We start from the raw sequence: 23,473 nt of genomic DNA, 5'->3' as shown, positions 1-23,473 counted from the left end.
CGCACTGCAGGCACGCCTGCAGAGACCAGCCCCACCTCACTAGAACCTCGTGTCAGGTAGTTTATTTTCTAACATCCCAAACCGGGAACCCATTCCAGCAGGAACTGCTCTGAGGGCCCCGTCAAAACAGCCAGACTTCCTTAAAAACAAGGCCGGGAGCGCCTGGCGCCACTTGGGGAGCGCGGGCGGATCCGGGGGAGGGAGGAAAAGCACAATTGTTTGAAATAAAAGCGTCAGCCTTTCATTCCAGTCAATGAAACAGATTTTATTTATGCCACAGGATTCCTTAAATAACTTAGATGTGCACAGAGAACTACCTAGAGATGTCACAGACATTCAGTGCGGCCCCAGCGCGGCACAGCACGTACGAAAGCTTTGGTGTGCATGGTAGGACAAACCAGCGAGTCAAACACAGCAGCACAAAGACTCGCGGCCTCACGCGCCCCTCGAGCCACCACACGCCTCCAGCCTGGCTCTGACACAGGCAGGAACGTCACCAAAGGGGATCGAACAGTGACAACGGCTCTGGAGGCAGATGGTGAGCGCCTGGGAAGACTCCTGGGGGCTTTCAGGGAGCTTGAGCCACCTGAAGCACGAGGTCTGAGGTGCTGAGCCCATCAGCAGCAAAGCGGTGGAGCCGGCAGCAGGCTGGGGCGGGCGGAGGCACGGGGCTGGCGCGGGCCGGACACAAAACGAACGGGAACAACCTGTATGCTTGGCGGGCACTGGTGCCACACAGGTCACTGCTGGGCAGCCTGCTGCTGCATCTGCGCCTGCCTCTTGGCTTTGGTCTGCAGGTACCTGCCCTTCCCTTCCTCGAAGCGACGCTTCTCGTCCTCTGTCTCGGTCTGGGGGTCACAGAAAGAGTGCAAAGCTGCATTGTCAGTGTGCTGCAAGTGTGTGTGGGAGGGAAACATGCCTCCCCTCACACTTCTGCGAGGTGCTGCTCTCCGTCAAACATGCAGCATGACAGCCAGCGTGCCCTGCATTAAGCAGGAGACCTGTGACACATCAAATATTGAGCAACACCCCCAGTCAGGAGCACTGAGTCAGCAAAGCCCTGCCAGGATTAGGGGAGATGATATAGGCAGGATGCTGGAATGGGGACACCATGGGGAGCAGCTATTAGGGATGTGGGGGCCTCTGTTGCCACTCAGGGTTCCCTGATGTAGGGCAAGCATGCAGCCTGTCCTCAGCAATGAGAAAGGAGAAAATCCACAATCTCCACAGTGGCAATTTTCAAAATAAATAAAAAACAAAAACAAAACAAAATCAAAATCCCAAAGCAAAAACAAACAAAAAACTCAAAACAAAAATAAAACAAAAATAAAACAAAAATAAAACAAAAATAAAACAAAAATAAAACAAAAATAAAACAAAAATAAAACAAAAATAAAACAAAAATAAAACAAAACCGCCTGAAGCCTGTCCTGGGATGTCTCGTTCATGCTCATATTTTTTCTGCTGAGTAACTCAAGGGAAGTGGATTTCTTGGGCTGGGCTCTGCCCCAGGAGGAGCAGGATTGGCCCTGCTGGGTCCAATCCAGAGAGAAAAGCTCTTACCAGCAGCTGTGGGACGGGCAGGGGCTTCCCCTCCTTGCTCAGGGACACGTAGGTGAAGAAGGCGCTGACGGCACGGTACCGCTCCCGAGGCTCGTCCACAAACGGGTCAGCATCCACAAAGACCTCTATTTCCATGGACTTATTGCTTGTGAATGTCATACGTCCTGAGACAGTGATGACACAGCCTGTGAAACAGAGAGGGGCTAGTCAAGGCAGCAAGGGGTACTGCATGTTTTATGCTTAAGCTGTGTCTTAAGCAGAGCACGGGATTAATCAAACAGGGTCTAATTTTCTCTGCCAGCATGTCCTGAAAGCACATCCGAGGGAGCCAGGGTGTGGCAACACAGCAGATCACAGTGCCTGTCACCACCCTTGATACCTTTTTTGATCTTCTCATGGAAGTTGATGGCATCCACCGAGGCAGTGACAATGTTGGTCTTGCAGTGGCGGGCAGCCACAATCCCAGCAACCTCATCCATGAGCTTCATGGTGACACCTGTGAAGGCAAGCAGAGGGTCCTGTCTCAGGGAGGTCAGTGGGATTTCAGGAAAACCACACAAAGGTCAGTAAGGCCTTAGCATGGCCAAAGCTATGCTGGGGAGTTTAACCAGAGAGTAAGTCCCAATTTCAGGAAAATCCAGTACAAGGGCTCCTGTCAAAACCAGGGCAACATCCTCACAGACCTGTGATTAAGGTCAGCTCTGTCTCTCCCAAATTTCTCTGAGCAAAGTTGACCTTTGCAAGGTGACATCAGTCCCACAAACCTCGAAACAGCTCTGACCATGTTCGTTTTGTTTGTTTAAGGATTAGGTATGTGTTTTCCCAGCTCTCAGCAAACACACCTCTCCCAGGGCTTGCACCACACGTGCCAGCCCTCCAGGTGATGGGCGCTGCCAACCAAGAGGAAATTACTTCAGGTAATAGCAGTCACACGCTGCGTGTTTGTACTCCAGGATTTGCAATCTCACGGGCGATGACAAAACTGTAGGATTTACAGTTCAAGTACATGAGCTTTTGGGGCACAGAAAAAGATAAAACTTTTGTCTCAGCTAAAGCAACTCTGACCTTAACAGTCAATGCAAAGGGGCCTGTGTGCCTCCAGAGGCAGAGCCCACCAAAAACAAAGTCACTCTCCAACCACACTTTGCTCCAAGGAAAAGCCACCTGGACCTGAAGCCCGGGTGCTGTGCAGGGCAGTGCTCACTCACCTCCATGCACAAAGCCCAGCAGTGTGCAGTCTGACGGGCCCACCAGGTGGATCAGGCTGGACTGGCTGTACCCAACGGTGTGTGGTTCTGGTTGGAAAGCAAAGCAAGGTGAGAGCTACTCAGCTAGCACCCATACATCACCATACACCCCTGTCTTAAGTTGTCCAAAGGAAGAAAAGATAGGGCTGGCTTGTGCAAAGCTGAACCATGTTGAAAGCAGAGGTTAAACCAGGCTGGAGAAGTTCCAAGAGCATAGACTGTTCATCACCTGACGGGCTGCTGCCTCCCTCTAATCTCCACCCATCCACTTTATTCTAGCTCAGCTCATTTCTTTCTTTTCAAGCTTTCAAACAGCATGAAAGCAAACAGGAGTGAACTGGGTCACAGTGCTGTCTGCTTTCCCCCTCAGCTGAACCTCCCAGACCCTGCTGCATAGAGCCTCTGTTTTCCCCTTGGTGGGAAGATCTTCATCCCCATGCCCCCAGCCCTGGCACATCCTGGTGACCTCTGTCCCACCACAACCTCCAGGTAACATAAGTCACACCCTCAAACTCCCAGCAGAGGAAATCCTCTCTCAGAAGTGGCTGTGTTTTCTATCTGATGAGAAATGTTTAAGCTCAAAGAAAGGAAAAGCAGCCCAGTCCCACTCAGGGTGACCAGCCATGGAGCAGTGCCCACTGAACCTTACCTTTTGTCTGCCTGTCTGTGAGCAGGGAGGACAGAGGAGAAAAAAGCATTTGAGCAACTTTCATCCGCCATCACCTTCCCCAACATTCCTCATGTGCCACCTCTCCACCTCTGCCTGAAAACCACAGCCAGGCCTAGAGGCCACCTTTTCCTACCACTTGCATTTACCTCTTGCTGAACAAAACCAGCTCTAGCTGCACACAAGCACACAAGGAGTGATACAGGAATAGGGTTTTGGAGAGGGGATCTCATGCACCAGCCCCTTCAGGGTACCACAGGTATCCACTCAGCTCCCCCTCCACTCACACACTGCTGCCCCAAAATCCCATCCCCATCCCTGGTGTAGTGTTTCAGAATGCACACTTGCGCCTACTGGTCCCTGGGCATGCCCTGGGGACCAGTCTGGTCTCCCAGTACTGCTGGGCAATTTGCACTGGGTACACACTGCCTGTGTTACCTGGGTTGATGACAGGTAAGATCACGTCACCATTTCTCTGCTTAGTTTCCAGCCGATCCAGCTTTTGCTCCTCGTAACGCTTCTTCCCCTCATCCTCCTGCTCCTTTCTCGCATACTGGAATAGAAAGCTGGTAAGAAGGGGATTGGCACAGCCACTGGCACAGCTGGGAGTGCCAACAGGGCCAGGTTAGCACCATTCCACAGGGAAGACAAGTTCCAGTTTGGGAGAACCCAAGTGAGCTGTCCTACCTGGATGGGGGGAACTTCAACGACCTTATTCACGTTCTTCAGGGACAGTGGCACATACCACAATGTCGCCTTGTTCGTCACCTTCTTTGCCCCTGGAGGAGAAGGGGGCAGCAGGTGATGGTGCCAAGGCCATCAGTGCTGTACCTGCCACCAGTCTGGCGTTGGGCACACACTGGCAATGCCACTGGCATCGGTGGTCCCTTGCCCTGCTGGCTCCTACCAGGCTTTAGCTCTTAGCGGATGTGACAATGTGCTTTTGGGAAGATGTCCCAGCAAGCGGAACTGGTTGTCACAGCAACAGCAGGAAAAGGGACATTTTCAGGCCAAAGGCAGCCACAGGCAGCAAATCAGGCAGGAAGAGCTACGAACAGATTTTGCTGTTTTTCACTACTAGCCATAAATCCCAGAGAGCCTGCTTGGCCTCCCTCCCCAGCACCAGCCCTCCCTCCACTCCCAGTTCTGTCAATAAACACGCTAGATCTCCTCTCTGCCAAATGCTGCCAGTGATGGAGCAGAGGATGGGGTCACCGCTGCAAAGCTCTTGGCTCAACACTGTTATTCCTGGTGTTCTGGAACACAGCCACCAGCAGCCACCCACCTGTTAAAATGTTCTCAGACATGACGTTGACCTGAACCTCCACAGAGTGCCGGGAGGTGTAGGTGATCTCGGCACTGACGTTGGCCACCTCGCCGATGCACATCGGCGACAGGAAATCCGTCCGCTCCACCCGTGCCAGTGCAGCCACACAGGGCTCCTGAGGACGGTGAGACAGCCAAGATAGCGATCACAGCCACGCCATGGGACCACGGCTGGCAGCTTCCTGACACCAGCCAAACCTGCCATGCCATGTGCAGCTCGGATACTGCAACCGCCACCTTTATCAGCCACCGGCCGTGCTTCCTTCCCCATCTGTAAGCACCACTGGAGTTGCCCCAACTTGCCTTTCTCAGGAGTTAAAACATTAACAGCAATAATGAGTAATAATGTTTCTGCTGGTAAACCACAATTTCAGCAGAATGCTTCCAGCTACCGGCACCCGGCTGCAGCCAGAGACACCAGTGCTTTGCATGCAGGAGGAAACACTCCCAGTGAGATACGGCAGGGAGTGAAAGGTCACCGTGCCAGAGGCTGGCACACACCGGCACCTACTCACCCCGGCCTGGGAATTGCAGTGGCGGGTGCTGATGATGGCTCCTGCCTCCTCGATCATCTTCAGGATGGTTCCCCCGTGGACATTCCCGGCGATGTTGGCATCGTCTGGGCGCATAATCCTGCCGAAGGAGGCACATGAGAGCTCACAACCCCTGCCGCGCCCCCAGCCCAGCCCCGGTGCGGCTGCCCGGAGGCAGCATATCGCCCACCGGCTGAGCTGCCGGGACATCGCTGCTCGCATGCGGCTTCCTGTGAGCGGCGATGGAAACCGCTGGGAGCGGAAGGAAGCAGGGCGCCTCTGCCGGGGCACCCCGCGTCTCACCAGGGCCCCACCCCGCCGGGCCCCGGTGCGGCGCACACCGAGCCGGGCCCGTGCCGCTGCTCCACGCGGCTTCCCGGCAGCAGCCGCGCTTCCTGACAACGGCGAATAACGGCCCGGGGGGCACCGAGGCAGCGGCTGCGCGCTGGCACGGACAGGAGCGGCTGCTTCAGCGCGGCCGCGCCCGGGAGCCGCGGAGACACAGGCGGGAGAGCCGCGCCCGGGAGAACCGCGGCAGCGCTGCCCGCTGCCAGCCCCCGCAGCACGGAGCACGGGCGCGGCGCTGCTGCGCTCTGCCCGCGGTCAGTGTCACTGACAGCATGACTAAAGCGGGCGGCGCCGCCGCTGCCGGCAGCAGGGCGGGCAGCATCTCGGTTGCAGACCGGCACCCGCCCGCGGCCCCCAGCACGCCCGCCTCCCTGCCCAGCCCTGTCCGGGTCCCTGAGCGCGGCGGGGCCGTACCTGGACACCTGGATGGCGGCCGGGCTAGGGCCCGCGGCCCCCGGCTCCGACATGGCGGCACCGGCGCCCCGCCCGCAGCGGCGCTGCGGCACGGCCGCGCTTGGCCCCGCCCCGCCGCGCCCGGACACGCCCCTGCCGCGCCCGGACACGCCCCGGCCGCGCCGCGCCATTGGCGGACAGAGCGCGGGGCGGAGCGCGGAGCCGGGCGGCTCCGGGGCTGCCCGCGGACTCGTGTGAGCCCACCGCGACTGGGGACCCCCCGCCAGCTCGGGGACTCGTGGGGAGCCAGCGGCTTAGGGTCGGCACGGGCAGCACCGTTCCCGGTGCGTTCCCGGGGCCGTCGGCTCTCCCCGGTTGTAACACAGTTCCCGTGGGCGCCCCGGGGTTTTGGGTCGGCTGCTGGCGACGGTCCCGAGCAGGCAGTGACAGCTCGCACGGCCCGGAGGGGGTTCAGGTCGCGCCCGGGGGACACGGGGTGCTGGGAGCCACGGCAGTCACGGCCTCACCGACCGGGAGCTCTCGGCTCCCGTTGTCGCGAGCGCGGCGGCGAGTCTCCGTAAGGGACCGGAGCTGTCACTTTGCACAGCTCGACGGAGGCAAAAGGGCGGCCGGAGCCAGGGTGCCTGCCGCGCAGCGCCCGGTGGGGACCTGGCGCTCCCGCTCTCCATGCCGCTACCGGCTTTATAAACCGCCGGCGGGGCAGGGCCGGGCAGGGAGGGCGGGGGACAGGCAGGGAAGGAGGCGGGCAGGGCGGCCTTGCCTTGTCCTCGGTGCTGATCTAGAAGCACCTCCGCTGTCCGCGGTCCTGACGGAGGGTCTCCCCGCCCGTCCTTCCACGCCGCCCGCTGCCTCGCCAGCGATTCATAAAACAACTTTTCAGTGGCGGCCGCGACCGGACCGCTGCAAGGCTGGGTGGATACCAAAGCGGACGGTGCCCGGCTGCCGGCACCCCGCGGCCGGCTGAGGCGGGACAGCCGTCCGCCCAGCGCCCCCCGTTCTGCCTGCGCTGCTGGGACCGGCAGCGCACGTCCAGGGTGCCGGAGGAGCCCATCTTTGCCGCGCCTCTTGCCTGGGCGGGCGGCGGGAGGGGACACCCGTGGGGCCCGGACAGGCAGCCGCGAACGGTCCGATTTGGGGTCCACCCGGACTTGCACCGGTGCCGGTCCTGGTGCCGTCCGCCGTTCGGCAAAGCGCGGCTGCCCCAGCAGGGGCCGGGGGGAGCGGTGCGGGGGTCCGGGGCAGCGGGCAATCGCCGCGCCGTCGGGCGGGGCGGGCGGAGGGGCGGCCCCGGGGGAGGGAGAGGAGGAGCCGGCGGGGCCGGGGGGCGGCGGGGCGGGAGCGCCGCACAGTGCCAAGCGGCGGCCGGGGCCGCCGGGGCCGGGGCCGCTGGGGCCGGGGCCACTGGGGCCGTGGCCGCCGCCGGGATGGCGCTGGAGCGGGCGCTGCAGGCGGCGCGACAGGGAGACGTGGAGGCGCTGCGGGGGCTGCGGGCGGCCGGGCTGCTGCGACCGGGGCTGCGGGACGCCCTGGGCGCGTCCCCCGCGCACCACGCCGCCCGCGCCGGTCGCCTCGCCTGCCTCCGGTACCTGGCGGCCGAGGCCGCGCTCCGCGGGGACGCGCGGGCGCGAAACGGGGCCACGCCGGCCCACGACGCCGCCGCCACCGGCAACCTCGCCTGTCTCCAGTGGCTGCTCACGCAGGGGGGCTGCGGCGTGCAGGTGCGAGCGGGGGCGCGGGGGGCGGCGGAGGGTCCCTCGGTGGCGCGGGCGGCCGGGGAGGCGTTCCGCGGTCCCGTGTGGGTGGCTGTGGCCGCGGGGAGACGGTCACGCGTGGTGCTTCCAACCCTGCCGACAGCCAGCCGGGGTCCGTCCTAGCCGGCACGGGCAGGGCTCCGCCGTGCATAGCGGCCGGCATCCGACGGACCCGGAGAGTCCCCGGCATCCCGGAGGGGTTCAGCCGCGAGGGCAGCACATATTGCCCGGGGCTGCCGCCCCCTCCGGGGTTACACAACGGAGGGACCGCGGCGGTAAGCGGCTTGCCCCGGGGCCGGCCGAGAGTTAAAGACATGTGACGGCCGAAGGAAGAGGAGGCGGCGGGGCTGGGAGAGGAGATTAATCGGGAAGGAAGGGGTCAGCACGCATCGGCGACCTCCTGGCCAGGGGCCAGCGCTACCCGCGCCCCACCGAGCGCGGAGGGCGGACGGGCCGGCGGCACAGCGGGGCTCGGCGGCAAGTTCGCGGTTAGGGGCTCCCCGGCCGGTAGAACAAGGAGGGCATTGTGCTGCACTCACTGTGTGCGGACGCAGGCCCTTGACGGAGGCAGACACGCTGGTCCCACGGTCGCTCCAATGCTCTGTGCTGCTGCTCCAGCCCCGCTCCGTACGGACAGGAGCTCCACCCTGGCCGCCCCACCCGCCTGGCACCAGCTCCGCGCTGGGGGATGCCCCACGGCTGCCTGCGGTCCCCAACCCCCTTGCCGGAAGGGCTTGGTGCCTGGCACTGACAGCCGTCCCACTTCCTCCTGCAGGACACAGACAACTCTGGTGCCACCATCCTACACCTGGCAGCCCGCTTCGGCCACCATGATGTGATCGACTGGCTCCTCCGCTTTGGAGGCAGCGACCCCACGGCAGCCACCAACACGGGAGCGCTGCCCGTCCACTACGCCGCGGTGAAAGGGGATTTCCCTTCCCTGCGACTCCTCTTGGGACACTGCCCCAGGTAACGGCCCCCACTGCTGGCAGCGAGACAGGGTCTGCCGGAAGGTTGGCACCCACCAGCAGGAGAGGGGTTAGTGGGAGAACGGGGAGCCTGCTGTGGCCCCAACCCTCCCTCCAGCCACTGGGCAAGGTGCCAGCACTGGGGACGAATGCTGCAGCCACCCTGATCCCCCAGCTCCAAGGGCAACGCGGCCGCGTTATCAGGCTGGGCAGGCAGCTGCACCTTCTTTATGGCCCAGAAAGAAAGGGAGAGGAGGAGAGGGGCGAGCGCTGGCAGAAATATTGTCACTGGCCGCTGAGTCGGCTCCTGGCGCGGGGCGATAACACAGCCGCCTTTGTCCGCCCGCTGTTATGTAAATGGATTAGGCTGACCGCCGAGGAGAGGCTGCTCCCCGCTCCGGAGACGACCTTTCCGCTTGCCCAGGTCCGTGGGCATTGCTGGGCATGGCAGCCTCTCCCACACGGCTCCGTCCCGGCAGCATCCCCGCTTTTCCTCCTGAGCGGTACCTGGGGCCGGCCTGGTCCCCGGGTTACGTGGCACAGCAGCCCACAGGGCCCGCGATGCCGGGCCTCGCCACGAGGCTGCAGCAGGTGATTAGGTGGCCGCTAATCCGATTTCCTGTGGTGGGCAGAGGCCACTAGAAATAACCCACGGACCCAGCCAAAGCGGAGCCGGGGGGATGCGCTGTTGCTCCACATTGTCCCCGGAAGGCTCCAGGGTTGTGGATGAGAGGGATTGCACAGCTGTCCCACATCCAGGGAGTCCTGAGGCAGCGGGACGTGAACCAGCACTCGGCACTCCTCTGTCTCTGGGTGCCACAACACCAGAGCCCTGCATCTTCTTCTCCAGGCCGGGCCACAGAGATCCCTGGATCCCATGGCACTCACTGGCCAGAGCTGTCCCAGCCCCAGTTCTTTATCTCCTTGCCCCAGGTGTGCCAGCTTAGCCCTGAGCACTTCTGGGATTAACCCCTGCAGCCCAAGCCCAGCCCCAAACCAGTCACTGCTCCTGCTCGACGCCCACTGTGCCAGCCCAGGTGTGGCACGGCGCTCGCATTGCCTTTCACGCCGCTTGCCGGGGTTGTTCCGCTGCTGTCACCGCCTTCCCCCTGAATTATTTAGGGCTGGCCCTGCTCCCAGCCCTGCGCCTGCCCGGAGGCTCCGTTACAGCTGCGAAATCCAATCCCGGGTGCCGCTGCGGGACGCTCCCAGCCCACCTTCGCATCGCCCGCGGCAGCCGGTGGCCCAGCATGGGGGCTCAGCCATCTGCCAAAGCAGTTTAGCGCTGGTGCCCAAGTGGCTTAACCCCTTCCCAATTACTGAGAAACGGGAATCAGGGACTGACCCTGTGCCCGTGCTCCCGCTGTCTCCTGCACCCCAGTCTGCAGCTGCCCCAAGCCCCATCCCCAGCTCGGGGAGCACCCAGGGCTGTGCCAGCCTGGCACTGCTGGGCCATGGGGCAGGCACTCGGTGGCACGGCACGCAAGGCACAGCGGGAGGGAGTGCTGGCCACAGCCCGTCTCACAGTTACAGGGATCAATTATTTAGGGCCTGCGATCATTGCGATAACAGAGCAGAGTATTTATTGCTCTTCCTTTTTTAAATATTCAACAGGTTTGTTTTTTTTTTTTTATAGAGCACTTAATAAAACAGCTTCCTGTGGGGTCGGGAGGCAGGATGTGGGGTGTGGGATGCAGAATATGGGTCTGTGGGGTAAAAGATGCAGGATTCAGGATTTGGGTTGCGGAATTTGAAATTCACAATTCCGTATGAGAGACACAAGGATGCCAAGGCCTTTTGGGGGACACCAGCACCCAGCAGCTGGGCCGGGCAACACCATGGTGCAGGTTGGCCTTTCCCCGCCGGCTCCACGGCCGGTGCTGTGTAAGCAGCTTACTTTAAAATACGACTAAATTGCAGTGTCCAAAAACAGCCGGAGGAAGGAGCTTAGCCTAAGCAGGCTGATTAACTTAGTGACCTCCCGCTGCAGCTGCAGCCACCGCAGCAGCACGGGGACCTATGGGAAGCCATGGAGTGGCCAGCTCCTGGCCCTGGCACTGCCCTGCCTGCCCACAGCTGTTTCCCCTGCACCTGCCCATGTTCCTCGTGTCCCACAAGCCCCCATGTCCCTGTATCCTGCCTGTCCCTTGTCCCAGCCCTGGCAAGTAGCAGTGGCCACAGGTGACGGGCGCTGTGCCCCACTTGCAGTACGCTGAGCGCCCAGACCAAGACGGGGGCCACCCCGCTGTACCTCGCCTGCCAGGAAGGCCACCTGGAGATCATCCAGTACCTGGTGCAGGACTGTGGGGCTGACCCCCACGCGCGGGCTTACGATGGCATGACCCCACTGCACGCCGCCGCGCAGATGGGCCACAACACTGTCATCGTATGGCTGGTAAGCGCTGTCCGGGCATGGCACGGCGTGGTGGCACGGCGTGGTGGCACAGAGCCCCAGTGCTCAGCCCGCCTGCCCACACAGATGAGCTTCACGACGGTGAGCCTGTCGGAGCGGGATGCTGAAGGAGCCACAGCCATGCACTTTGCTGCCAGCCGTGGCCACGCCAAGGTGCTGAGCTGGCTGCTGCTGCACGGCGGGGAGATCACTGCCGACGGCTGGGGCGGCACGCCGCTGCACGATGCCGCCGAGAATGGCGAGCTGGAGGTGGGTGCTGGTGGCCAACAGGGTGTCAGGGCAAGGGGGGGCCCTTCCTTCCAGCCCTGCCATGCACCCCCACTCTCCCCAGTGCTGCCAGATCCTGGTGGTGAACGGTGCCGACCTCAGCATCCGTGACCAGGATGGCTACACAGCAGCCGACCTCGCCGACTACAACGGCCACAGCCACTGCGCCCAGTACCTGCGCACCGTGGAGAACATGGTAGAGGGATGAGGGTGTGGGGAACACACAGGGATCACCAGGGCCTCCCCACCCCTGCCCTGACCCCTCGGCTGTGCCAGCAGAGCGTGGAGCACCGCGTGCTGTCACGAGACCCCTCGGCGGATGGGGAATGCCGACAGCCCGACTCGGGCATGTCATCGCCCAACACCACGGCGTCGGTGCCCCAGGCGCGCTTCGAGGTGGGCTCCCCTGCCAGCACCCTCTCCAACTACGACTCCTGCCACTCCAGCCAGTCCAGCACCGGGGAGAAGAGGGGCGGCCCCCCAGGGGCCCCCGCCGCCCGTGAGTGCGGGGCCAGGGGGCGCGGGGCGGGGGGTGCGGGTCCAGCCCCCCCTGACCCCCTGCCCTGCGCAGGGGTGCCTGAGCCGGCGCTGGCGGACATGCAGGCGTACATGGACATGCTGGACCCTGAGATGCGGCCACGGGGCCGGGGCCCAGCAGGCGAGGGTCCCCCGCCGCCACCACCCCCTGCCTTCCCCCCACCGCCACCCCCACCCCCCAGCACCCGGCCACCCCCGCCACCCCCTGGCTACCCTGCACCTGCGCCCCCCGCTGCCCCCCACACCGCTGACATCTACGTGCGGGCCAAGAACAACCTGCGGCATGTGGAGAGCCAGGCGCTGCGCCGAGAGGTACGGCCCCATGCACCGTGTCCCCTGCACCATGCCCCAAACACAGCAAAAGGGACATACCACCCGGGAGGGACATGCCACAGGGCAGCCATCCATCTGAGCAGTTGTTGCCTGCACTGGGAGGGGACAGCCCCGGCTGGAGGCCACATGCCTGCAACCCTGGCATGCACTGGGGGGGATGGGGCTCAACCAGCAGCGAGGATGCAGCAAGCCGGGGTCAGTGATGCTCTGGTGGCTTCATGGCACTGGGTGGGCCATGCACTGCTGCACTGGCTGGGGCACCCGGCAGCACCACGCCATGGCAGCCGCGCCCATGCGGCCCGGCGATACCACAGGCACCATGCCGAGCTGGGCGTGGGCAGCTGCGCAGGCGGTAACCCGAGCGGCCGGCTCCGGTGTCGCCCGCGCCACAGGTGTCGGGTGGCACAGCCAGCGCTGCCAGGAGCTGAGAGGGCTCAGCCAGGCGTGCACAGGTAAGAGGGGTGCAGCCCTCCATGGCGGGCTGGGGGGGCATAAGGATGCAGTAGGTTTGGGGCCGTCCTGACCCCCTACTATGGCTCTCGCCACCTCACTGGGGACAGGATTCTGGGCATGGTCAGGACACTGGCAGAGCTCAACGCTCTGGGGAACAGGGCACATGGGATGGGGGGCTCAGCAGAGCAGTGTGAGCCAGGCACGTGGTGGGTTTGGGACCCCACAGTGCTCATTGTGCATGGCCTTGGCTCTTTAGTGCTTACCGGAGTAATGGGCTGCCTTGGGGAGGCGGGAGCATGTGGCAGAGCGGTGCCACAGTGGTGTGGGTGTCCCATGAAATGGGGCTCAGCGGCACAGACCCTTGTGCCAGACCGGGGCTGGGACTGCCGGAGTGGGAGCCAGGCTTGGCACAATTCCCATGGCAGCTGCAGTAGGAAGCACTGAGCTGACGTTTGTTGACTTAGCTGGGACCGGTGGCGGTGGCAGAGAGCAGCCGGGCTCACCGGGAAAAAGCCATGGGTGGAGGAGGCATCGGGGAAATGCAAATAGTGGGGCCCCAAGCAAGGGGAACAGGGCTATGCCACGATGGCACCTCAAACCCAGGCAGCAGGCACAGCCCCCTGCAGCGCAGCACTCGGCAGCACAACTCGCAAAGCCGCTGTGGAATGCGCCGGGGTGAGCTGAGGCTGCGCTGCTTGAGAGCCCTGTTCAGAGGGAGGTTTGGAAGCCGGCCCCAGCCCCGCGCGGGATAAGCTTCCTGTAATCCGCGGGGCTGGGGCTCGGCACTCCTGTTCCCAGGGGGTTATCCCGGGGGAGGCTTGGACAGGATCCTGGGCACAGGCTATGGGGTCACAGTGCCAGGCACTGATGCCGCACGCTGCCAACATGGCACGCAGCCCCTGGTAGAGCCGTTTGCCGAACAGACCCCAGGGCATGCACCCGTTGTCCGTCCCAGCTCTGCATCTGCCCCAAGGCAAACCGCTGGCACAGTCCTACTCCACTACAGCCCTGTGCCACGGTCACAGCCGGGCACGGCGGGGCTGAGGTGGGCTCCCCATTGCAGCTGGCATCGCGTGACAGCAGCCCCGAGGGCCTGCGCCGGGCCGACTCCAGCAGGCGGTCAAGGAATTTCGGCAAACAGCCGAGCACCGGTGACTACTACAAGCACCTGGGGCACGTCGTGGCCGAGCAGCCAGGCCCCCAGCGAATGGCGCACACCGAGGAGGTGAGCCCTGCTCCGCGAGCCTGTGCGCAGCTCAATGGCACGGGCACCGAGCAACGCCTGCCCATGCTCCCTTTCCAGGCATCACCCATCTCGGCGGACACCATGAGCAATGGGGAGAGCAAGTCTGGTGCCGAGCTGCCGCCTCCACCGCCGCCCCCGCCACTGCCCGACACCGCCTGCCCGACGCCCCCACCGCCGCCCCCACTCGCCGAGACTCCCGCCGGCCCCCGCCGCTCCTCCTCCTCTACGGGAAGTAAGTGGCAGGGTGCCGGGTGGGCACGGGGAGCGATCCTGGGCACTGTCCCGTTGGCTGCACTGTGGCATTGACCTCCTTGGCTCGTCTCCTCCCGCGGCACTTGGGCCGCGCGGCTCCTGACAGCCTCTCTGTCCTTCTCTCCTCCGGTGTCGGCGCGGGGGCCCCCACGCCCGCTCGCCCCTGCCTGCTCTCACTGCTGGCCGCTTCTCTTCTCTCTTGTCTCGCGGTGGCCAAATCCTTCCTCTGCCGCGCGCCCCGCGCCGCCTCTCTGCTTCTCTCCCTAGGAGGAAAGGCGCTCAGGCAGATGAAGAGTAAGTACCGCGGCCCCACGCTCCTCCCTGCTCAGAGGGTGCCCTGGCGCGGGGCACAGCCGGACAGGCCCTGTGCCGCACCCACGGGGCATCGATGGCATCGATGGTGACAGCTGGGGGCTGCCACCTGCCCGCGGTGCCGGGCCCGCGGTGCTGCGCGTCGCCGGTGCCACGCGGGACGCCGAGCGCCGGTGCGGGGCTGCCGGAGGCGCCAGGGCAGGGCTGGCAGGGCCGGGCAGAGCCGGGCCCCGCACACAGAGGGCCTTTGTTCGCGCTCAGCCGGCCGGCGTGACCCCGCCACGTGAGCGCACCGGCCGCTCCCCCGCCGCTGACTGCAGCCCGCGGGCTTGGCCGCTGCTCGGCGCCCGCTTTATTAGCGCCGGCTCCCGGCACCGGGGGGTCTCAGCCGGCGCTGGATGGCAGCGCGAGCGTCCCGCTGGGCCCTCAGCACCCGCAGCCCTCTGGCTCCGGCGTGGCGCGGCCGAGCGGGGCGAGCTGCGGGCGCCGGCCGCGGGGAGGGGGCTCTGCCTTGGCACGGTACCATGGGCCTTTAGGGACTCACGCATGGCTGGCACGGACGGTGGGTGCTCGCGAGGTGGGCGGCATGAGCAGTGGGAAGAGCATCCTCGGGGTGCGGGTGCCACGCAGCCCTTTGGGCACTGGGCTGGCAGGGAGTCTGGCTCAGGCTGTCGGTGCATTGCTGCCGGGAGATGCCAGGGGAGTGTAGGAGCTGTCCTGCAGTGGCAGGGCTGCCACCGGACACGGAGGCGTCCCTCCAGAGGCTCTCTTCTGTTGCAACATAGAACCTCGGGGGCATGGAGTGGCATTCGGGGCTGGGGCCAGGCTGGGACACTTGCAGCTGAGTGTTGGGGTGCTGCTGCAGCAGGGTGCCAGGACCCTGTAAACTGCTCTTGGAATGCTGGTCTTACAAATCTGTGGAGCTGGGGTGCCAGGCTGTTGAGTGCTGGGGGGTTGCTCCACAGGGGTCTGATGGACCCAGGAGTTTGGTGATGTGCTGTTCCTGTGGACTGCTGAGCTGGGTGTTTGGATGCTGCTTCAGGGGTGTTCCAGGGGCTCCTGGATGGCGTGGAGGGGAGCAGTCAGCCAGCCACCCCTCCACCCCCCTACCCTGCGAGCTGGTGGGGGATTCACAGGGGCAGGGAGATGGTGCTGGGGGGGTGCTTACTGCCCCTTCTGCCTCCCTTCAGGCACCAAGTCCTTCAACATGATGTCCCCCACCGGCGACAACTCGGAGCTGCTGGCCGAGATCAAAGCTGGGAAGAGCCTCAAGCCAACGCCACAGAGCAAAGGCTTCACCACTGTTTTCTCCGGCAGCGGCCAGGCAGGGGCCAACGTAGGTGGTGATGGGGGCCAGGGGAGCCGGTGGCGCGGCACGGCACGGCAAGGCAAGTGCCCACCGCCCTCCCTCCCTCCTTCCACAGGCAGAGTCGCCAGTGTCCTCCCCGTCACCCACCAGGACGCCCACCCCGCCGGCCACCCCCGAGGCTGCTGGGCCGCCACGCTGCCTGGCAGGGGGCTCTCCGGAGCCGGTGCTGAACGGGAGCTCACCGGTGCCGGCAGCAGGCGCTGGGGCAGCGGCGGAGGTGGAGGCGCTGGTTCCCAGCCAGGACGAGCACGGCCGGCCCATCCCCGAGTGGAAGCGGCAGGTGATGGTTCGCAAGCTGCAGCTCCGCATGCAGGAGGAAGAGGAGCAGCGGCGCAAGGTAGGGGGGGGGGTCCCTCGTGCTGCGGCGGCGAGCGCGGCGCGGGCACGGCCCAAGCAGCTCAGGACCTGGCGAAACGGCGTGCGTGGCATTGCCTCTGGCTCCTAATTGGGCTGGGGGACCACCCTACCTGCATGCAGGGGTGTCACACCCCGGGGATGCCACACACGGCGGCAGTGGCACGGGGGGCGTGCGGCATGGCCTCAAGAGCCCCTTTGCCCTCTCTCCCGCCGCAGCCTGGGAGCCGCTCGCCGCCCCTGTGCCGGCGCGGGCCGCCTGCCCGCGGGGGCGTACCGGGACCCGCCGGGCAGCCGATGCGGGAGGAGGACGTGCAGCACCTGGAGAGGCAGCTGGGGAGCCTGCGGGTGATGCACGAGGCGGGGCAGCCGCTTCCAGGGGGGCCGGAGGAGGAGCTGCTGCCACTCGTGCCGCTCTCCGCCCCCCCGGCACCCCGGCGCTTCGCCCTCGCCCACCAGGACGCGCCTGCCCGCGGCAGCCAGTGCCCCCCGCTGCCGAGGAGCGCGGCCGCACCGCCGGCCACCCTGAGGGGCCGGGAGGGCCCTGGGGCGGGGGGAGCAGGGGGCGGCCCCGGTGCCCAGCACGACGCCCGCAGCGAGATCCTGGGCTGCGGTGTGTCTGTCCGCAGCCTCAAGGCCAACTACGAGGGGCCAGGGGGACCCCCCGCGCCTTCCCCCAGGGTCACTAAGCGCAAGCGGGTGCAGCCCCCTGGTAGCACCCGCCGGCCCATCCTGGAGGAGGAATACGGGGATGGGGCGCTGCGGAGGAGCAGGCCAGCGCTGCCAGAGCCGAGCAGCCCACATGAACGCACCAAGGGGTGCAAGGAGCGCACAGTCTTCCTCTTCCTGGAGCACTGGAAGAAGCGGGCACTCTCGGCAGTGCCCGGGGAGGAGCGGCCACGGCGGCCGGGGAGGCGGCGACCGGCAGCGGGGCGGCTGCTTGCCCGCTGGAGGAGTGTTGCCCGCCGGGTCCCAGGGCGTCAGATCCGGCGGCTGAGCCGCACCACGGTGCTGTACTGGCCCCAACACTTCCTGCCCTACGTCGGCGGCTCGCCCATGCCCCACGACAGCCTCCCGCTCGACCTCTTCATGCTGGGTTACTTCCAGCTGCTGGAGATGCCCCTCAGCCCCGAGGAGCGGCGCTTCCGCCACCTCCTCTGCTACGAGATGTTTGACCGCCTGGGCAGCCACAGCTGGCACCGCGTCCGCCGTTTCCACCGCACCGTGCTGGAGCAGGTCGAGGCTGGCCACCGCCACTGGCTTGACGGCTTTGAGGACCTCGTGCAGGAGTTTTTTGGGGATGACCCCGTGGCAGTGGTAGAGAGCCTGGCAGAGGCCCCCACCATGACCTCGGAAGGGCAGGGGGCAGCAGTGCCAGTACCGGAGCTGGGAGAGTTCAGCGAGGAGGACGTCTGCCGCTTCATTGACCGCAGCTTCTCCTTCTGGAAGGAGAAGGAGGCAGAGATGTTCGACACTTGAGTCCAACGGGATGCTGCAGGCTGTGCCAGTGGTGTGGCATGGGGCAGCAGCAAGCTCAGGGGACAGCTGTGGGCTGGTGCCCGGGTGCGCTCGCCGGCCTCTGTGGCTCGTGGTGCAGCTGAGCTTGGCAGAAGGCTGGGCGCTGTTCTGCGGCCCCGGGCCGAGGTTGCCGTGTGTGCCGCTTGCCGTGGCTGTGTGTTGTGTGGGAGGCGCAGCGGCGGGGCTGCGCTCCCCTCTGGTGTGGCGTTTGCGGTGCCGGGGCAGTGTGGGCCCCCGCGTGTCGTGCAATAAAGCTGTGGTGTGCTGCAAGGGCTGGCCACGCCACGCGCTCCTTCCTCCTCCCGGCGCCGGCGGAAGGTGGGCACCGAGGGCCGCGTCTGAGAGCCGTGCGCCGGTGAACGCCACCGGTACCGTGCCACGGAGGGCGCTGCCAGAAGGATGTGGTGCCGCGCACCAGGATGATGCTGCGGCCCCACGGTGCCGGCAGTGAGGGCGGGCAGTGCCGGTAACTCGGCTGTCTGTTGCAGGAGAAGGAAGAGGAGGCGCGCCTGGCCAGCATGCCGGCCTGGAGGAGGGACATCCTGCGCAAGAAGCTGGAGGAAGAGAGGTGAGCCAGGGTCGGGGGATGCCGCAACAGCCGGTGACTCCCGCGGCTCTACTAACCCCACTGTTCCCTTTGCCTTCGCAGGGAGCAGAAACGGTGAGTGCAGCAAGCCCCTTCCCTGGGTGGGCGGGCACGGCGGCTCCCGCGGCTCTGGTGACCGCGGCGCCCTGTGCCCTCTGCTGCTAAGCAGGAAAGAGCAGGAGAAGCTGAAGCGAGAGGAGGAGGAGAAGGAGAAGGAGCAGTCGGAAAAGCTAAGGACTCTCGGGTACGATGAGACAAAGCTGGCGCCCTGGCAGCGACAGATCATCCTCAAGAAGGGGGACATAGCCAAGCACTAGCCACGCCACACCGCATCCTGGCTCTTCGCAGCAGGAGGAGACTGGCAGGTCCTCCCATGGACCGCGACATGCTTCGGCACCCTCCTCTTGCCGTGGATGGCCACATAGCCCAACCCAGAGAAGCCCCCCCCACCGCCCCAGGCACCCGTAGCCCCCCCTACCCCCACATCCCGCTGCCGCCAGCCCACCGCTACCCCGTGCTGCCCGTTGCAAAGCGAGCGTGGGACACGCGGCTCCTTGCTCCCCGCCCGGCTCGGCCGCTGCGGCCGGGCTCACCGCACGCCCCGCTGGCACCACTCGCCGTTGCAGAGCGCTCGCCCTCACTACTGCCCCTCCAGAGCCGCTCAAGGCCAGCTTCCGGCTCACCTCTGCCCAGACCGCCTGCCTTTCCAGCGATTAAAACGATAAACCCCGCCAGCAGTGCCCCGCGCCTTCCTGGGGCTCCCCACACCACCCCCCACCCACGCCATGCTCGCTGACAGCGGTGCCCCCTCACCAACATCGCCACAAGCACCCCGACACCCACACTGCCTGCATCTCTGCCAGCACCCACATTCTCTGTCACCTGTGGTTGCCACATCACCAGGGGCGGTCCTGGGGCCAGCAGTGCCCTGGTGCCCGACTGACACAGCCTCGTGAAGAAGGGCGGGGGCTGGCGGATGGAGAACACACCACTTTATTGGGGAGGGGGAAGGAGCGCCCGGCAGGGGCAGCCTTGAGAACTATCCCATGGGTTCGGGTGGGCTCGGTGCCCGCTCGTCCCGCGAGGGGCTGGGCAGCCGACGTGCTGGGGCATGGGGTCCTCCCCGGCCCTGGGGGCAGGAGGACATAAATAGAGGGAACAGGCAGGTGGGAAGGGGACATAAAACTGACATAAAATGTCTACTCGGCATAAGTAACAATACTTAGGGGTATGGCTGGATGCCCAGTGAGATGTGGAGGTGTCGGGACCTCCCTGTGCCAGGGTGCTGACGCTGGGGTCAGGGTCCCACGGGCAGACTCTGGCGCAGTGCCTCAGCACAGCCGGCCAGCTCCATGCGCTCCAGGGCAGCAAAGACGTGGTCCAGCGTGGCACTGGTCTGCTGGCACCAGCGCTTCAGCATCTCGTACTGCTGGTCACGGATGTGGACCACCTCCAGCTCTACCAGCTCAATCTCTGCCTCCCGCAGCTCCAGCATCCTCATGAACTCCTTCCAGCGCCGCACTGGCACCACATCGATGACGGCGTAGAGCTGGCTGCCCTGCAGCAAGGCACCACGGGGCTCCGGGGGGGCAGAGGGCTTTCCTTCCTCGCTGGGTGGCTCACGCAGCAAGGCCTCCTGTTTGAAACTCTTCTTTGCTGTGCCAGTGCCACGCTCTGTCTCCTGGGGGAAGTATGGCTGGGTCCAGCACGGGTTGTGCCACCTCCAGGCACTGAACTGGCACAATGGTGTGGTTGCAGCCCCGGGCATTGAGGTGGCGGCCTGTGCCATGGGGTGGGGACCACCCCCATGCCGGAGCCTCTTCCTCTTGTGGTAGATGGCCAGGGCACCCAGGAAGAGAGGCCCGGTGAGTCCCAGCAGGATGTACTCCAGACCTGAGCCTGAAAGGAGGAGCAGGAGCATTGCCATCAGCTGGCCAGCACAGCGACTGCACACCACCAACCCTGGCCCCATTGTCCCCATACCTTTGTTGTTGCTGCCGCACGCTTGCTGGCATTCTTTGCCACACGTGTCCACGGTGCGCCTGCAAGGAGATGGGACCCATGGGTGCCGTGCTGTGCCATGCCACGGGCCCCACATGCATCCCTGGCAGGAGGGTCAATGCTTACATGTGACACGGCCGGCATTCATCACCCTCTCTGTAGAAGTCAGGCTTGCAGCTGCTGTCACAAAGGGCATCCTGCACCTCTGAGCCTGGGGAGAGGGTGGGAATGAGGCAGGGTGGCACAGCCAGAGGTGGCACAGCTGGCAGGTTGTGCCATGGGGCAGCTGGCAGCACTCACAGGGTCGCTGGATGAGGCGTCCGGTGCAGGTCTGGCACTTCTGGCAAGAGAATTCGGTGCACGGCGGGTCAAGGCAGACACGGAATCGGCCGGGCTCACAGCCACAGGCGATGTTGCTGGTGGCTGAGCAGTTGCTCAGCACACTCTGGAAAGCTGCAGAAAGCAGGCAGTGAGCAGCTGAGCACGGCACTGCATAGCACGGCACGGTGTGGTGTGGTGCCAGCTCACCGTGTTGGTCACACTCGTAGCAGGCCTGGCACTCGCTGAAGGTGTTGGGCTGGGTGCGGAAGGTGCCGGCAGGACAGGGGTCGCACACGCAGGCGTCTTTCAGGAATGTCCCTGCAGGGACAGTGGGGTGACAGGGAGCACGGCCGCCTGGAGCAAGGCACCTGCTGTGCCACGGTGTGCTGTGCCATGCCGCACGGACGGGGCAGCGCTCACCTGCGGGACACTGAGGGCAGCACTGACGAACAGTCTCCACCCAGTGCGTGCCGTCAGGGCACTGGCGTCTGTCCGTGTGTCTCCTCAGGCGGAGGAGTGGCTGCACCAGGACCCGCTGCCTTTGCAGCACGTCGCGGTCCCGCCACCCTGGGGGCTGCGATTCGCTGGCTGCCAGCCACAGCGCTGCCAAGGTCACCTGCAAGCAGGGAGAGAGCAGGGCTGCAGGCAGACGGGTTGCTCCAGCAGCCTCGCACCCGTGGGGACAGCCCTCACACCTGCTCATGCTGGGCTAGCAGAGCCAGAGCCGTACCTGCAGCTGTGTGGACAGCGGTGCCTGCGCAAAGCTGAGCGGCTGAAGCCGCGGCCCTCCGCCCCAAAGCCGCGTGGGTGTGCTGCCCCAGGGCTGGGAATGCCCCGCGGCAGCCCCTGTGCTCTGCTTTCTCCGCAGTACACGAGCAAGCAACTTCCTGCTGGCACTGTGGGGGCCACTGTGCCACAGCCTGTGCCCATGGGGCTGCCAAGGTGCCCCCGTGTGCTCTGCAAATGGTGCTTCCATGCTGGCTGGGGAGCGGCACCGAGATGCTCAATAGCCTGTGCCAGCAGGACCCTGCCATGTCCCCAGGGATGGGGACCAGTAAGTCAGGCACACGGACTGCTGGTGGTGCCAGAGATCGCTGGCTTAGGGAGGCGTCGGTAGCCGGGCGCGTAGGGGTTAACGCTGCCAGCTTTGACTTTCCTGGGGTTTATCTCCCTCACAGAGGAGGTGATTTCCTCCCCGAAAGGAAGCCGTGCCTGGCTCAGCTCTCCCCGATGCTATCGCTCCCCGTTACGCGCGTCCCAAAGTAGGTCACTGCTCCCCCGCGGGGTGCCAGGTGCTGTCCGCAGGGCAGCCCTGCTCCCCTGGAAGCCCCGGTGGGTGCAGCCAGCGGTGCCCACGCTGACACCCCTTCCACAGGCCGGGCCGGGGGCTGAGAGGGCCGTGGCACTGACAGTGTGGGCAGGGAGCCAGGGGATTCCTCGCTGGGGGCTGGATTTCCCAGCCGTGATGGCCCCGATTACGGCAGTTGAATCATTTTCTACTAAACCCGCCGCCACCGGCAGACTGGAAACCGCGCTGGGCCGCCCCGCTCGCAGAGCGCTGCCGGCAGATCCGGGCGGGTGCCTCAGTCCCGGCTGGCAGCGGCACATCTGAGTCACCGCTGAGGCACGACCGTCCCCAGCGGGGCCCTGCCCGCGCACCCCGCCCGCAGACGGGCACTGCCTGTGCCCAGCGCGGGGAGAAGGTGCCCGGTGGGCACGGGGCTGGCTCCGCGCTGGGGAGCGCCACCGCCGCTGGGGCCGTGCCACCGCCTCTGCCCCCCGTAACAGCTGTCGGTGCCGGGGTTGGCACCCGAGCCCCGAGGGCAGCTGCCCGCGCTCTGTGGGCACAGCCACTCCCCAGGCACTGCCCTGCCTGCAGCCCCAGGACTGACCCCACCCTTCCCACGGCCGCATCCGCTCTGCGGCCGGGATCTTCACGGCCGGTGGCCCCCGCCGCGGTCACGCCACACCGCGAATGTTTTGGTGCAGCAGAGCCCAGCCCCGGCTGTTAGCCAGCGGTGTAAGCGGTTTTGGCGAGCTTGGCACTGGAGTGAATCCATCTTCCTCCCTCCCTCCTCCAGACCCGTTACGGCCACAGCCGTGGGACGCCCCACAATTGGTACCAGCGCTCCGTGGGACCCCCCAGGCCACCGCACTCACCCAAGCCACCCCAGGGCAGCAACACTTCATCCTTGTGGCCGATGCGGCTGGGTCATGCCGGGGCGCTGAGGGGAGCGGGCCGCAGGTGCAGGGGGGTGTCGGGGCAGCTCAGTGCCCGGGCAGGGTGCCCCGGCACCCCACGGCTGCCGTCAGCAGCACGCGACGCGTGGTGAGTGAGCGCCAGCCCTCCCCAGACAGGCTTTTACACCCAACCGCAGCAGGAGGAAATGCTTTTTTGGAAATGAGTCCAGGGGGTATGAAACCACATGACGGGAGCGCTGGGCGCGGGAGGGACCTGCAGTGCCTCGCTGCAGACCCGGCCGCCGCCCTCCCTCACCCGTTAGCGGGGGTGGCGGGGGTGGCAGGGCGCGCAGGCTACGTGGGGAGCAGTGCATCCCCGTCCCAGGGCTCCATCCCCACCCCGAGCTCCAGAACGGGAGGCTGGAACTGGTCCCATCCCCTTTTTGTCTGTCCCGGAGGGGGCTCTCTCAGCCACGCTGCACCCACCCAGGTGATGCCCAGCCTTGGGTGCTG

The 23,473-nt window shown here is 65.2% G+C and overlaps 4 protein-coding genes across 14 annotated transcripts; 2 read left to right on the top strand and 2 right to left on the bottom strand.

Annotated features, from left to right (window-relative positions):
* Positions 1–239: 239 nt before the first annotated feature.
* Positions 240–6,239, bottom strand: ACOT7 (acyl-CoA thioesterase 7). 5 transcript variants are annotated; one of them, XM_071448979.1, is made up of 10 exons: positions 6,099–6,239; positions 5,319–5,436; positions 4,763–4,919; positions 4,165–4,256; positions 3,916–4,030; positions 3,460–3,474; positions 2,772–2,858; positions 1,943–2,059; positions 1,564–1,748; positions 240–848 (listed from the first exon to the last, which is right to left on the bottom strand). In XM_071448979.1, the coding sequence occupies exons 1-10, from the start codon at positions 6,149–6,151 to the stop codon at positions 741–743; spliced, it is 1,047 nt and encodes a 348-aa protein (XP_071305080.1). In that variant the 5' UTR covers positions 6,152–6,239; the 3' UTR covers positions 240–740. The 5 variants fall into 5 exon arrangements, with proteins under 5 accessions (XP_071305080.1, XP_071305082.1, XP_071305081.1 ...); XM_071448981.1 differs by lacking the exon at positions 6,099–6,239 and adding an exon at positions 5,527–5,679; XM_071448980.1 differs by lacking the exon at positions 3,460–3,474.
* Positions 6,240–7,423: 1,184 nt separating this feature from the next.
* On the top strand, positions 7,424–19,189 carry LOC139600633 (espin-like). Of its 5 annotated transcripts, XM_071448960.1 has the most exons (15): positions 7,424–7,816; positions 8,625–8,818; positions 11,026–11,212; positions 11,297–11,479; positions 11,562–11,693; positions 11,777–11,996; positions 12,069–12,346; positions 13,884–14,045; positions 14,124–14,298; positions 14,586–14,612; positions 15,821–15,966; positions 16,055–16,336; positions 18,360–18,439; positions 18,521–18,532; positions 18,627–19,189. In XM_071448960.1, exons 1-15 carry the CDS (start codon positions 7,523–7,525, stop codon positions 18,772–18,774), a joined length of 2,520 nt encoding a protein of 839 aa, XP_071305061.1. In that variant the 5' UTR covers positions 7,424–7,522; the 3' UTR covers positions 18,775–19,189. The 5 variants fall into 5 exon arrangements, with proteins under 5 accessions (XP_071305061.1, XP_071305058.1, XP_071305059.1 ...); XM_071448957.1 differs by having other exon boundaries at positions 11,777–12,346; XM_071448958.1 differs by lacking the exon at positions 14,586–14,612 and having other exon boundaries at positions 13,884–14,298.
* On the top strand, positions 16,534–17,833 carry LOC139600540 (espin-like protein). Its single transcript, XM_071448802.1, has one exon. The coding sequence runs from the start codon at positions 16,534–16,536 to the stop codon at positions 17,830–17,832; it is 1,299 nt and encodes a 432-aa protein (XP_071304903.1). The 3' UTR covers position 17,833.
* Positions 19,190–19,434: 245 nt separating the features above from the next.
* Positions 19,435–23,369, bottom strand: TNFRSF25 (TNF receptor superfamily member 25). 3 transcript variants are annotated; one of them, XM_071448963.1, is made up of 7 exons: positions 22,940–23,369; positions 21,200–21,395; positions 20,987–21,097; positions 20,759–20,911; positions 20,585–20,669; positions 20,441–20,499; positions 19,435–20,356 (listed from the first exon to the last, which is right to left on the bottom strand). In XM_071448963.1, exons 1-7 carry the CDS (start codon positions 22,967–22,969, stop codon positions 19,755–19,757), a joined length of 1,236 nt encoding a protein of 411 aa, XP_071305064.1. In that variant the 5' UTR covers positions 22,970–23,369; the 3' UTR covers positions 19,435–19,754. The 3 variants fall into 3 exon arrangements, with proteins under 3 accessions (XP_071305064.1, XP_071305062.1, XP_071305063.1); XM_071448961.1 differs by having other exon boundaries at positions 20,987–21,395; XM_071448962.1 differs by lacking the exon at positions 22,940–23,369 and having other exon boundaries at positions 21,200–22,899.
* Between the last annotated feature and the right edge of the window lie 104 nt (positions 23,370–23,473).

This window comes from Agelaius tricolor, unplaced genomic scaffold (genome assembly GCF_023055355.1).
Source record: "Agelaius tricolor isolate 1412-34295 unplaced genomic scaffold, bAgeTri1.0.p SCAF_28, whole genome shotgun sequence".
Classification (NCBI taxonomy): Eukaryota; Metazoa; Chordata; class Aves; order Passeriformes; family Icteridae; genus Agelaius; species Agelaius tricolor.
Note: the sequence above shows the minus strand (reverse complement) of the source record. Positions and strands in the feature narration are given on the sequence as shown.